At 57.3% G+C, this 13574-nt stretch overlaps 1 protein-coding gene across 5 annotated transcripts in view; it reads left to right on the top strand.

Annotated features, from left to right (window-relative positions):
* Positions 1-13225, top strand: part of SFXN5 (sideroflexin 5) — a 115757-nt gene extending 102532 nt beyond the window's left edge. For 3 of the 5 annotated variants that reach the window (XM_068564468.1, XM_068564466.1, XM_068564464.1), the window contains one exon: positions 10086-13225. In XM_068564468.1, coding sequence (XP_068420569.1) covers positions 10086-10163 — 78 coding nt within the window. In that variant the 3' untranslated portion in view covers positions 10164-13225. Of the gene's footprint in view, positions 1-277; positions 1322-10085 lie in introns of those variants that run through there. The other 2 variants (XM_068564465.1, XM_068564463.1) reach the window with 1 other exon arrangement.
* Positions 13226-13574: the final 349 nt, after the last annotated feature.

Here is a 13574-nt window from a genome sequence, read left to right as displayed (position 1 = left end):
CACCTGGGAGCGCTTCCAATCCCATTTAATGAACCTCGTTAAGGTTCAAGAAGCAGTACCTTGGCCAAGTACCCTGCCCACGGCCCTGCCTGTTTCTCTCTCTCTTTGTGCCTCTCTCCCTCGATTCCTCTGGGCTCTCCCCCACCCCATTCCCCTCTCTTTCCCTCGCGATTCCCCCCGGGAGCTCTGGGAGGGGGGTAGGCTGGGGGAACTGGGCTGCACATACAAGCCGGTGCCATTGTTCGACAATCTGTTTTTGTCTTCATCTTGTTGGCAGGCGGCAGGAGAGGAGCAAAAGGTTAATGAGACACTGTGCAGCGGGATTACCGACGGCGAGCGGCGGGCGGGCGAGCCAGCCGTGGTGACAGGGAACTAATTAGGAGCAGTTTAACAGGAGGAAAAAGTGAAATCTCCTCTTCACCAACTGTCAATAATTAGCTGATTTGGTGAGGTTGAAATGTGCCCACAGGAAAAGTTGGGGCTTTTCTGTGGATGAGTGAGGCTGTGGGTACGGGGGCCCCTGGGGGCTCCGCCCTGTCCCTAGGTGGGGCTCAGGCCGGGGGCCGCCACACATGCCCCAGGTCTGCCCTCCTCCCGTCTGGCTGGCATCCCCCAACCTCAACTCTCTGTATGACCTTGGTCTTCACCCTAAAGACCTCAGTTTCCCCTGCCATAAGATAGGGTGTTGTACGTAAGCTTTCTCCTGGTTCCGCCCATGAGGATTCTGGAAGTGAAACCATGAGACCGGCCCCTGGTACTAGAGCAGGGAGAGCCGATGGCGGGCTGTGTGACCTTAAGTCAGCTGCTGACCCTTGGATGCCTCTCCGGCAGCGTGGCTGTGCCACCCTCTCGGGCCAGGTGTGGCTTATGAATGGTGCTGAATGGCGAGTGGGCAGAGCCTTCCTTGGAACATGCCTTCTAGCCCCTGGACCCTCATTCAGCTCCTCTGTCCTCCCAGCAGCAATAGGGGCTGAGGTGGGGGCACAGGCAAGATGGGGCCGGGCTGCTGCCGTAGGGCTGGGGGCTCCTCGAGTGTGTGTGTCTCTCCCCCCAGCACCAGTTTTGCGGGGTCCACGTGAGGCCAAGGAGTCAGGTTCACTGGCAGCGAGGGTTGTTGCCCTGCAGTTGTCTATTGTCGGCTGTTGGTTTGCTGGCCCCTGCCCTTTGGCCTTCCCTGACACCTCAGCAGAGGACCCCCTCCCCACCCTCCCTCTGCCCCTCCAGCTTCTGCCAGACACCTTGACTGGAAGAAAAGGCAGCATCTGAGCCCCCCAGGGCTTGCTGCTCAGAACCTCCCCTGTCAGCCCTGCTAACCCCCCAAGCCCCTCCCTCTCAGCCCAGCCCCTCCTCACCTCAGCCCTGGAGGGTGCAGAGAACCAGAAACCTAAGCCCTCCTTATGTCCTCACACTAGTCACCCTGGCCCCAGCGGTTGGCTCTTAGAGGTCACACGCATGCTGTAGGTGAGGTACCTGAAGGTCCAGCTCAGCCATGCCCCTGCTCACCCCCCTACCTCTTCCAGCTCCCCCTTCCAGCTTCCATAGTTACGAAACAAAGAGGCACATCGTCCCTGTATGTGGAAAGAATGTGGGTACTCCCAGTGGGTACCAGAACCTCCACCATCTCTCTCCCCATCACCAGCCCTGAAGAAAATGGTAGTTTTGATGAACCAGCTTGGCCGGGAGCTGTGACCTAGCAGAAGCAAATGTCTCCCCCAGCTTGCCTCCATTTCTCTGAGAAAGCATTTGAACTCCCAACCAAGAACAGGGAAGAGTTGGGAATGAGCTCAGGTCCACATTCAAGCTGTTCTAGAAGAGGTCCCTCCTCCAGGAAGTCCTCCCTGATGAGCCCCCCTAGGATCTGTCTCTCCCCACACATGTAGACTCTGGTCGCATGTGTTTCCTGCGTCCCATCTCCCTCCCCAGGACAACAGTTCTTTCTCCATCCCTTGACTCGTAGGGTGTCCCTAAGGCTGAGAACTGGCACCATTTATCAACACCTAATACAGAGCATGGCTCACCTGGGCTCACCTTGACTTCATTGCTTCCTGCTTCTCCCACTCTTCCAGGGCTGATATGAGGCCAGAAGCAATGTCTAGGGGGGTAGTGTGTCCCTCTTGAGTCCACAGAGGTTCACCATCTCCCAGAGCACGTGGCTCCTCCCCTCCAATCTCAAATCCTTCTCCTACTTTGCTTGGAGATGCTTGTTTGGGGCTTTTCTCCTTTACTGCTTTAATCAGTCCCTATTGAACTCTGAAGCGGGCTATTTTTGCCATCAGAAATCTGCCGCCTCCCTGCCCGCTGCTTTCTTGGAGTTTGCCCACAGGACCCCCCAGGAGGGACGGATGGGAATGGCAAAGCCGCTTGGAGCCCAGGAACGCCAACGCCACCTGTCACGTTGCCTGTTCCACACACCCCCACCCCAAACCTGCGCGTGCATGCAGGCCCACACACGAGCACGTGCACGAACATGCGCACACATGCCCCGGTGACAGGCCTCAGCAGGGCCACCTCTCAGCCCGTCCCTCCCCAGTTCTTTCTAGGACCTTCTAAAACACCTAGCTGAATAGAGGACAGGGAGGGAGGAGGCTTGGTTGTGCAAAGCTTCTGCTGAGAGGATTAAATGCATCAGTATGTGTGAAGTATTTAGAACGTGCCTGGCCCACAGCAAGCGCTCGGCCCTGTGAGCCGTGAGGAGACACAGGCGAGCAAGACCCGGCCTGCCAGTGGGATAGCCACGGGGTCCTGCCTTCCTTTAGCAGGTTTTCTAAGCCTCCAAAGGGCCTTCTCATCCATTTCTTGGTATTATCCACATCCCAGCCCCAGGAGTAGAAAAATCTTTCCACCTCACATGTGGGGAAACTGAGACCTTGAGAAGATGGAGGACAGAGAATGATTCTGAGTATGGTCCACCAGAGGGCACCCAGGAACAGTGCAAAGCTCCAAAATGGGGGGAGGGGGTGGTCCGAGCATTCCGTGGGTGCACATCGCACAGGGGGATGGAAAAGTATAAGATAAGGGTCCCTGAACTTGGGGGGTGCAGTTCAGTTTGATTCAACTTTTACCAAGGGCCGACTATGCACATGGCACAGGGTGAGTGGCTCACGCTGGGGTGCGGTGGGGGGGCCCCTGTATTCACAGCTGGCCTGCAGTTGCAGGGGTGTAATCGGCTGGGGGCACCGGAGGCAGCAGCAATGGATTTGGTCTGCGAAGATCAGGGGAAGCTTCCTGGAGGATTAGGCCTCAAAGCCTACACGTACAACGTACTGGGCATGAGACCAGCCAGTGGGTGAGGAAGCTGGAGGAGGTCGCAGAAGACCCTGAGTGTCCAGCCAAGGAGTCTGACATTCACTGCGAAGGCAGTGGGAGCCCAGAGCCAGCACCAGAGGCCTGCCCCACGGATCTAGGCTCAGGCCTCAGCTGCTCCCCAGCTCCGGCCTAACACTCCTGTCCTCCAAGGACACTCAGGATAACACTCAGGCCTGGACGTGTGTATCTGAGCAGGACCTGAGGCCCGCCTAGCCCTGGTGACAGAGGGTGGTATGTGGCCGCCCAGTAGGCAAGTTGGTTCCGGACCTGGCAGAGGCCTCAGGCACACAGGGTCAGCCAGGTGCCGGCCTGGGCTTTGGACCTGTGTCAATGTTGCCACCACCTGCGGACCCTCAGAGGCCCAGACCCCTGGCCAGGAGCAGGAGGCCGCTTTGAGCCATGTCACAGGGTCACGCTGAACACCCCACCCCCCAGCCCAATGCCTTTGAAAAGGAGGCAGAAAAGCCACCAGAAGAAAGGCAAGTAGGAGGAACTTCTTTGTAGTAGGTAAAAGCCCCTGAAAATGGGGCACAGGCCGGGGATCCAGTTTCCTGTTTATGTCTCGGCACCTTAGCTCCAGGTTCAAATATGTAAACTATCTGCTGGCTGCTGGCTGCAGGTGTGTGTGTGCTCTGAGGCTGCAGAGGCAGAGGTGATCCCAAATGCATTCCTGACTCTGGCCCCCCACCCAAGATGAGCCAGGAGACAGAGGCAAATAGCTCAGGGTTAACCCTTCCAGCACCACAAAGGAAGCCCTTCAGGCTGCTCTAGGGGGCTCTGGGGCCAGCTGGGCCTGGGGGTGCTCCAGAGAGGCTCGTGCTTTGTGTTTGCTGCCTCTGACCTTAGATGCAACCGGAAATCTGGGGCTATCTGCTACAAGGGGCAGCAGGGTCTGAGCTGGGTCTGGAGGCTGGGGTTTGGGGCTCTGATAGGGTTAGGGTTAGGGTTAGGGTCTGAGAGGGGAGGGCATCCGGGTGAAGCTGTCTCGGAGGCAGGGTGCAGGTTCTGCCTGGGAGTCAGGGAGTGCTAGCAGGGCAATACTGCTCATGTCATGGCAAAGCGAGCTGTTTCCAACAGGCCCACGTCTTCTTGGCACCCCCAGTTCTGGGGCTGGGGGGTACCATCAACCAGTGCTGATTGATCACTTCAGCCAGGGCTCTGGCTCCCCATCCCAGACCCCGCCTTCCCTCGAGGTCCCCTGATGACTGGCCATCAGGCACCTGGGGAGGAGTTCACCAGATGAATGGAGGGACCCACAGGTTCCTGCTGGCCCCGCACTGGCTGCCTGGACTGGGTCACCCCTTCTCCCTGTGGCCACTCCTTGCCCAGCCTTCCTTCTCCTTGTCACCTTCTCCCCAGAGGAGGCCCCTCAGAGCTCATCTGTGGTCAAGCCCCTGCCCTTGGCCTACTACCCTGGGGCTCTAGTCTTTTCTGGGCTGATGATAGTGACCCCTCCTTGCAGTATCTGCTCCTCTCACCGGGCCTTGGGATCTCCCTCTGTCCATAACCCACCTCTGAGCCACTGTGGCCACCACACCATTTGTTCCGCTGCTGACACAGCACATGGAGCCGGCTTCTGCTTCTTCCCTTACCCCAAATAGCAGGGAGACCCCAATGGAACACACACCCTGTCCCTACCTCTGGGACCCTGAAGCTTGTTAGTTGCCCTCACTCAGTACTTGAATCTCATTCATTTACCAGCACAGCCCTGGATGTGATTTCTGTGGAGGGGACTCAGGCCCCCCACACCTCAGAGAGGTGATCTTCAAGGGGTAGGCAGCATGGGGGTCCCTGCCCCAGCTTCCTCCGCTGAGCCCAGCGGTGAGGACCCTCAGTGGTCCCGACATCCATGAGCCCTCGAGACGGTGAGCCATTGGCTCAACCCCCAGCTATGGTCAGAGAACTAGAGAGGTCTTAACGAATGACCAGTTGAATTGGACCAGGATGGAAGTGAGAGGCTGAGTGAGGGTTAGGAAATCTGGACTCTAGGGGGTCACCAAATCCCACCAAAATCCCTCTGCCAAGACCAAAGACCAAAGCCTCTCAGCCCTCACCGGGGCCACTTGGAAACTCTGTTTGCCTGGCGTTGCCATGCTGCCTGTTGTCTGTGGTGCCCTCCGTCACTGCCACCGCCCCTTGGGCTGGTCCCCCAAGGACGCCATCATGGGCTTGTTCCCTATACCCGCCCCTCAAATGTGCCTGTTCCCCAGGCCTGGCGCCCTCCCCCGCCATCTGCTCTTCTGGGCAACTCCTCCGCTCCGGGGCTCTGGCTGCGCTCACATAGCCAGGGCTCACGCTTCTGCCCAGGCCCCTGCCCAGAGCTCCGCCCCCGAGACCTGTCTGCCTCACCGGCTTCTCAACCTGGGGGACCCAGGCCTGCCACCCTCCCACCCTGACCCCCCCCCCCCCAAAATTCCCCTGCCTCTGAGAATGGCGTCACCAACCACCCAGGCTCCTGAGCTAGAATTAGGAATCATCCAACGCACAGTCATCCTCGACACCTCCCTCTCACCCCCACATGGAATTGGTCATCAACTCCTATGGATTTCGTCTCAGAAAGGATCCCCAGCACACCCTCCTGTCAGCCCCCACTGGCAGCATCACAGGGCAGGACCTGCCACCTCTCTCTGATTCCCTCAGCTGCCCCCTCACTCACCTCTCCAGTCCATCCTCCGTGCTCACCACCACCAGCGAGACAGGGATCTTGGACCACCCCTGCTCAGAATCCTTCCGTGACTCCCCATTGCCCTCGGGTAAAATGCTGACACCTTCCTGTGGCCTACAGGGACCTGCCTGCCCCAGCCCCACCTCCATTTCCTGCCACATTCCCAGCCTGCCCAGCATTGCCCACACCAGACATGCCATGCTGGCCAGCTTATGCTTTTCTCTTCCCCAGCAAGCTTTTCCTGCCCTCTCTTATCAAAACCTTCTGTTTCTTCCTGGCCTCCCTCCTCTGAGAAGTCTTCCTTCCTTGTTCTTTCATCAATGCATGGTAACCCCCACCCCCTCCCAGTTTCCATGGCACTTGGTTTGTCTCTCTGGGATCCATCTGCTTGCCTTTCTGACTCCTTCCCTAGACTTGAAGCTTCTCAAGGGCACGGGCTGCTCTGGTCCATCTCTGTGTGCCCAGCCCTGGTGTATGGAGTTGGCAGCTATGAACATCTGCTGACTTGAGGGCCGATGGAATTGAAATGAGAGGAAAAGCCTTAGATGCCAGCTCTGTCCCTAAACGCCTGCTCCTGAGTTGAGGGCCTCGTCCACTGCCCTCCCCCGCAGCCTTCCCATTGCCTGCATCTCCCCCCCTGCGTCCCTCCTACCTGCTGCCCTCAGCACAGTGGCGAGCCTGGGTCTGCAACAGCCCCGCTGGGAGGGTGAGGCCTCGGTCTCCACCAGGGCCAGTGCTCTCCAGGGAACGGGCCGAGTAGGCCGTGGCCCTGGCCCGTGGTCCTCCACTGTGGTGGTGAGCAGCCTCTCTGATTTTAATGCGGGCCTCAGTGCTTCAGTGAAAGCCGGCAAGGGAAGTTGCTAATAATGGCACTAAAATAAAATATGCTACATCTGTTATGGGTAGCAGAACAAAATTAGCTGCTCACACCTCTGACATCCAAGATGTCTTAACTTAAAATACTCCTTGGCTTACTTTACATCATTTACTGATTATATTTAAAAGAAATACAATTTTGCAATTACTGTTCTTTCCAGCGTGATATCTATGCATCATTTTCCTTTTATGTTTATATATTTCTCCTTCATTAGTGCAGTCTGAAGGGTGATTAGGATTCTTCAAACATTTTACAGAGGTTAAACGTTGATTAAGATTTAATTATTACTGTAAATAGCTTGGAATGACATATGGTGCAAAAGCCTGACATATGTGCATTTGAATAAATGAAGTGCTATTTCCCAGGATGCCTCAGTAGCTGTTTAACAGCTTTCCCGAAGGGTTATGTTACACCTCATGGTAAGATTGCTGGGATGTTATATTTTGTTGGTTTTTGCAGCTGAAAGCTAAGAACAGTTTTCCAGTTTTTTAAAAACATTGAATATTTTAAATACCTAAATTGTTTTGCACAAATTTTTGCTAATTTGTCTAACTAGGTTAAACATTTTCAAAAGCATTTAGATTTTTAAGCGTGGGCGCTGTGCATTGTGTCAGTGGCAGCATGGGGACGAGGAGAGCTGGTGGGGTGGAGGGGACTCGGAGGCCGGCAGGGGTATGGAGGGAGGAGGTGGTCTGAGGAGAGGGGGTGGGGAAGAGGCCTGGTCCCTGAGCCTAGCTCTTGACTCTTTGGCCCTCTCAAGTGGCCTGGGTATTGGGGTACCAGGGACTACAGGAAGAGGGTCCCCCTTCTCCAGGAACTTCACCGGGCCCACCAGCTGTTGTCCACACTGAATCCCCTCTTGTCTGGTCTTGGACATGACTGAGTTCTCTAAAAGCCCGTCCAGTCCACGGCACCTCCTGCCTACTGCCCAGGGTTGCCACGTCTTGATGTATAGCAGGTACCTGGGATGTATAGCAGGTACCTGGGACCAAGCTCAGCGAGCTGAGTTCCAAAGGCCCGGTGCTCCCTTGACTCAGTCCAGGGCAGGTGTCAGGCTGGGGCCCCCCACAGAGGTAGCGCCTCCCTCCCGGCTCCCTCAGGTTTGGGGGCTCAGGTGTCCCCACCAGATCAGTCCCTGGAGCTGCAGATCAACATCTGGGCGGCTGTGGAGCCTCCAGGGGGACCCCAACCTCCCAGTACCCTCTGCCTGTCTTCTTTCCGCTCATTGATTCAACACTTATGAACACCTACTGTCTCCCGGCACTGGGCCCTGAGGATGCAGGATGAACAAGATCACACACTCGCTGCCTCATGGAGCTTGTGATCTAACGCAGAGAGGGGGGAGATGAGTGATCGGGCAGCCTTGAACCACATGCTACAACGGCTATACAAAGTGCAGGGGAGACTGGGGCTGGAGAGGTGGCCGTACCCAGCCTGGATGAGGGAAGATGTCTAAAGCTGAGGGAATCGGGGTGGGGGAGGAGAGGACGTGGCAGAGGGGCAGCTCAGGCGAAGACTCGGGGTGGGGATAACCCAGTGTGTCTGAGGCACGGTGATAAGTGGGTGTGCCGTGTCTCCAGTCCAAGGGACCGGGTGGTGAGGGGGAGGTAGGGGCTGGATCTTGAGGGATCCAGGGATCCCACTGGGTCCCGGAGGGCAGTGGGGCCAATGAGCCATTTCATAACAAAGAGAGGCATGGCCAGACTTGCAGCTGAGAGGCTCCCGCTGGCTGTGGTGGGGGAGGGACTGGAGTGGGTGAGACCTGAGGGGAGGGAAGGAGAGTGGAGGTCAAGAGGCCCCAGGGTCTCCGGCCAGAGCACCATTGGGTGACGGTGTGGTTAGCAGGGGTGGGGCAGGAGGAGATGAGGAGTTCCGTTCTGCTCTGGATGGGTTGAGTTTAAGTACCTGTGGGGCTATGTGCAGGGAAGAGGAACCCTGAGACTCTGAGAAGTGTCCAGTGGGTGCCACACAAAGGGAGCTGGCAGTAACCTTGGAGAGGAGGATTGTTGTGGAGCGTGGTAGGAACAGAGGCCAGATTTGCTGCGGGTTGGAGAGTCAGTGGGAGGTGAGGAGGTGGTGCTGGCCAGTGTGGACGACGCCTTGAAGAAATGTGGCTGCTGGAGGGGAGAGAGACCCGGTGGTAGCTGGAGCATGACATGGGGTTAAGGGGAGGTTCTGTGGGATGGGAGGTTCTCTGCTGATGAACAGGAGTCAGGGGGCTGAAAAGGTGGGAAGGAGGGAGGGCAGTCCAGCAGTGGTCTCCAGAGTGGGGTCTACAGGGGGAGGGATAGCCGCAGCGGGGCAGCTGGAGGGCAGGTCCAGAGCAGAGTGTGGACACAGGTAGGTCGTGGGTTTGACGAGAAGCTGAGGGGTGTCTTCTGATGCCTTCTGGTTTCCCTCCGAAGTAGGAAGGTGAGTGGGGAGCTGAGGGTGGCGTGGCTGGGGAGAGCAGAGGAGGGTTCAGGTGGCCTCTGCGGAGGATGGGAGAGGGAGCTGACCGGCCATGTGGCCCAGCGGTGGGGATTGTCTGGCCACTGTGAGGGTCCAGCCAAAGTCAGGAGCAGTGAGTGTTGAGTGGTCTCCGCTAGGTGGTCAGGTTTAAGTGGAGAGAAGGTAGATGCATAATTGGGTTCCTCCAAAGCAGGGCTTCTGCCAGTCTAGGCCAGAAGGGCCTTGCAGCTCGGAGAGGCTGAAGTGGTTGGCCCTTCGCGTCCGGGTTGGAGGGAGAGGATGTGAAGACTGAGCCGTAGGGAGTCTGGGGTTGGGGTCTTGGTGGTCCGAAAACGGATAGGGCGAGTGAGTGGGGTGCTGGAAGGACAGGGGATGGTGGGGTCCAAGAGGGCAGGGTTTGGATTTAAGGAGTCTGGATGGAGCAGCCCTGGGGGTGACCAGGCCCAGGGTGTGTCCTGGGAATGGTTTATGCAGCATCGGGGACAAGGCCCTTGGAGATGAGGGAGACAGAGAACTCAGAGGGTAGGACGTTCCCCCACATGGACGTGCTGGCAGAGGAAGAGGCATGACCTGGGCTGGAAGGGGTATCGTGAGCCCCTGGGCCGAAGAGCAGTAAAGAAGGAAGACGTAACATTAGCCAGCACACGTGGGCCCTGGCTGGGTGCCGGGGGCAGAGGGGAGAAGTGTGGGCACCAGGTGGTCCTAACTGCTACTCCCAGCTCCCCACTCACCCCTTCCCTCCCATCCCCCTCACCTTTCCTCTCTCTGTTCTCACTTTCTTCTCAGATCGAAACGACCCAGTTAGAGCCTGAGATTGCCCGGGCCACGAGCAGCCGGACAGTGGTGTACAACAAGGGGCTGTGAGCGGTGGCCGGCCGGCCTGGGGAACGGAGCGTTGTCCAGGCCGGGGGTTGGGGGCAGGGAAGGAGTCCCGTGGGCTGCACCTGCAGGGAGAGGCCAGCTGACCCCCCAGTCCTGGGCTACCTGCGGGAGCCCTCCCCCCACAGTGGTAGGGAGACTAATCTATTCACACTTTAACATAAGGGAGAGGAATTCTGACACATTTACTATGAAAAATAATCAAGTGCATTTCTGGGCCTTACGTGGGGTTGTCAAAACTCTACTTAGCACAATTATGTGTGAAGCTGAAAAATTGTAGAGTGCCCACGGGGTAGGATTAGGATCCTTTTATACTTTGGTTTCTTTTTTCTTTTTCTTTTTTATCAGAATCAAGCCTTGGTTGCAGCTGCCCAGATGCAACAGGTGGTGGGGGGAATGGGCCTGGTGGCCTTGGTGGCCTGGCTGGTAGATTTAAGATACTACTGTGGCCAGGCCCAATAGCTCCCTGGGCTGGGCTGGGCTGCGCTGGGCTGGACTAGGGAGGGGAGGGGAGGCAGTCTACACTTCACAGGATGAACCAGCTGTGACTGAGTTCCTCAGGAGGTGGCCCAGGAAGTCAAGGGGCACTGGAGGCCTCTAGAAGATTCCTTGGGCAGCTGGCTCTGAGTGTGGCCAGCCTTCATGCCACACCTGCAGAACCAGTTCCTCTGCATGAAACCCAGTGACACACTGAGGCTGGTGTCACCCTCCACGGAGCCCCGATCCACTTGAGACCCCGAGATGACCCCAGCTCCAGGCAGGAAGTCCTAAGAAAGAACGAAGCTTGGCGGGAACCGTGGCCTGCACTCTGCCCTCTGCGGGAAGAGCTTCCTTCCAGGCACGGGCTGGAAGCTGGGCGTCGGGACTGAGGGTAGGGCTGGAGCCAGGCTGACTGCTGTCCTTGCCAGCCACCGGGCCACCTGCCCCAGCCCACCATTTCCTGAGCAGGAGGGTCTCGTGCCTGAGAGTGCAAAGCCCAGATCTCTAGGCATCTACCTGAGAGCATCAACCCAGGAACAGCAGGCCCCAGCTCTGGCACTAACGGGCTGTGTGACCTTGGACGTGTCCACTACCTTCGCTGAGTCTCCACTCCCTGTCTGAAACCAGAGGACTGGATTGAGGGGTTCCCACCTACTCTTCCAACTAGACTTTGTCTTTGCCTGTCCTGCTCAGGTGCTGGGCATCCCAGGCATATCCCCAGCGTGGACACTGGACTGGGAGTGGGGCAGGCTCCCTTGGAAATGGCCAGCTGTTGGCCTCAGAACCTGGAACTTGCCCTTCTGTATGTGAACACACATTCCTGGAGCACTTGACCTTTGCCAAACACTTTACAGGTCTGAGGAAAGAGGCAGCGTGCATGCCTGGGCCTGAGTGTGGGCCCACATGCTCATGCCGCTGCCTCTCACCCTGCATGGGCCTCCGAGGCCCCTTGCTGCTGACTGTCATTTGCAGGCGAGGAAAGGGGAGAGTGCTACAGGAGCTTTGCAGAGGAAGCAGGGCCTGAGGTGGGGGTGAACAAGATAAGCCCCCTGACCCCCATCTGAAAGGCCCAAACAAAGAGGAAGCCTGGGCCTCCATGCATCCCTCACCTGACCCCAACTTGAATGGAGCCCTTGATATGCAGCCAAAGGGCCTCTGCTATCCCTGGCGACTTCATCTGGGGAGAGACCTGGCTGGAGATGAACACATGCACTTGCAGGAAAAGGCTATTGCAGGACTGCAAGGGCGTGGCCATGGGTGGCTCTTGCCATCTTTAGGGCAGGGTAGTTGTGAGGTGCATTGATACCATGCACTCCTCAGAAGCCCCTGCTGCCCTCACCGCCCAGGCAGGCCCTGGTGCCCCCCAGCTAGCTCTGCAGGATGCTGCCCTGAGGGCTCCCCACTCTCCTAAGGAGCAGCCCACCCACTGCCCATCAGGAAAAGGAGACGGCAGAGACAGGCATGGAGGACACAGGAGCAGAGGGGGTACCACAGTGTTGGAGGGGCAGGTCGTTTTTAGCTAATCCTGCCATAATGTGAATGTGCCAATGACTGGGGGCTGGGCATGTCTGGGTCCTCTTTTGAAAAGCTCACTTCAAGCTCACCTTGCCCCACCTCTCATAGGGTCTTGTTCTTTTGCACTTCACCTTGGGACCAAAACTGCCCACCCCAGCTCTACTCCCACCCCGTCCAGGGGCCTGGCAGAGATGGGGTCTTTCCAACTCTGCCTCTGTGCTGGTTGCCCCTGCCCAGCCCCATCCCTGCCCGAGTCTTGGGAGCCCTGTGGCCTCGGCATCTCATAACCTACTTACTTTGTCTCCTGGATGCTTTCCGGTCATGCTCCCAATGCAATTTCACATGAGCTAAGGGGGTTTCTCCTGGGGAGTGGGAGGGGTGGGTGGCAAAGGATCCTTGTAGCTCAGGGTAATTGTGACGGAGGTTCAGGCGACCATGCTGCTAAGTCCTGGTCTGGCTGCAAAAAATACCGTGAGGGGAAACTTTTGGCCAACATCCGTCCTCTACTCTGCTGAGGACAGAGGAAGGGAGGCCTCGTGGGCAGACTGGTTCATAACTAGGGGTGGTGGGAAGGCTGAGCCAGGATCCACTGAGGGCTGGGCCTGGCCCAGCTGTGCCAGAAGACAGGGCACACCTGCAAATGGCTCTCTCTCTAGCCCTGGTGTACCCTCCTCTGGTCACTTCAAACGTTCCCTCAGGCTTGGGGATGCCCTTCTCCTATTCCAGAGAGCAATCTGAGAGCACAGGAACTAAAAGCCCAAGATGTCAAGATAACCAACAGACCCCTTTTCCAATTCCTGACTGTGAGCCAGCTGGTCTCCTGTCCTGGGCCTCTAGCCTGGGAGCAGGGTGACGTCCTGAGAGGACAAGGGCAGTGGACGGAAGCAAGGTGGTTTTCTAGCCCTGGGCCAGTGTGAGTGAGTCACCAGCACACATGCCTTGGCCACTCCCAGGGGACTTCGCAGTGTCTTTTTAACCTTCTCAGAAAATTTCTCAATCTCTGTGATTTATGTAATACTAATGAGCTGTGGGCAATAAATGATGGATTTAAAGCATCAGGGCTTGGCTTTGTGAATTGTGGGTGGGGGAGTAGGGGTGGGGAAACAGTGGGAACAAGCCAAGAGCTGACTGAAGATGTCGTGAGAAGGCCCCTGAGGAAGGTGCAGACCCAGGCTCCAGGAGGGCTCAGGCCTGCTAGGAGGCCCAAAGGGAAAGAGAGACAAAAAGACGGAGGGGCATGTGAGGGCAGGAGGCGGGACAAAGCGGGTGAGCTGAAACGCTGCAGAAAGACCCTTTACAGAGTGGTGACTGAGTGGAGGGCTCACTAAGGGCCCCGCTGCAAGGAATTGAGTAGAAGAGGGATCTTGGTAGATTCTCGGCTGCTGGTATCCAGGGGACTGG

This window comes from Eschrichtius robustus, chromosome 15 (assembly GCF_028021215.1).
Source record: "Eschrichtius robustus isolate mEscRob2 chromosome 15, mEscRob2.pri, whole genome shotgun sequence".
Taxonomy (NCBI): domain Eukaryota; kingdom Metazoa; phylum Chordata; class Mammalia; order Artiodactyla; family Eschrichtiidae; genus Eschrichtius; species Eschrichtius robustus.
This window is presented reverse-complemented; position numbering and strand designations above follow the sequence as displayed.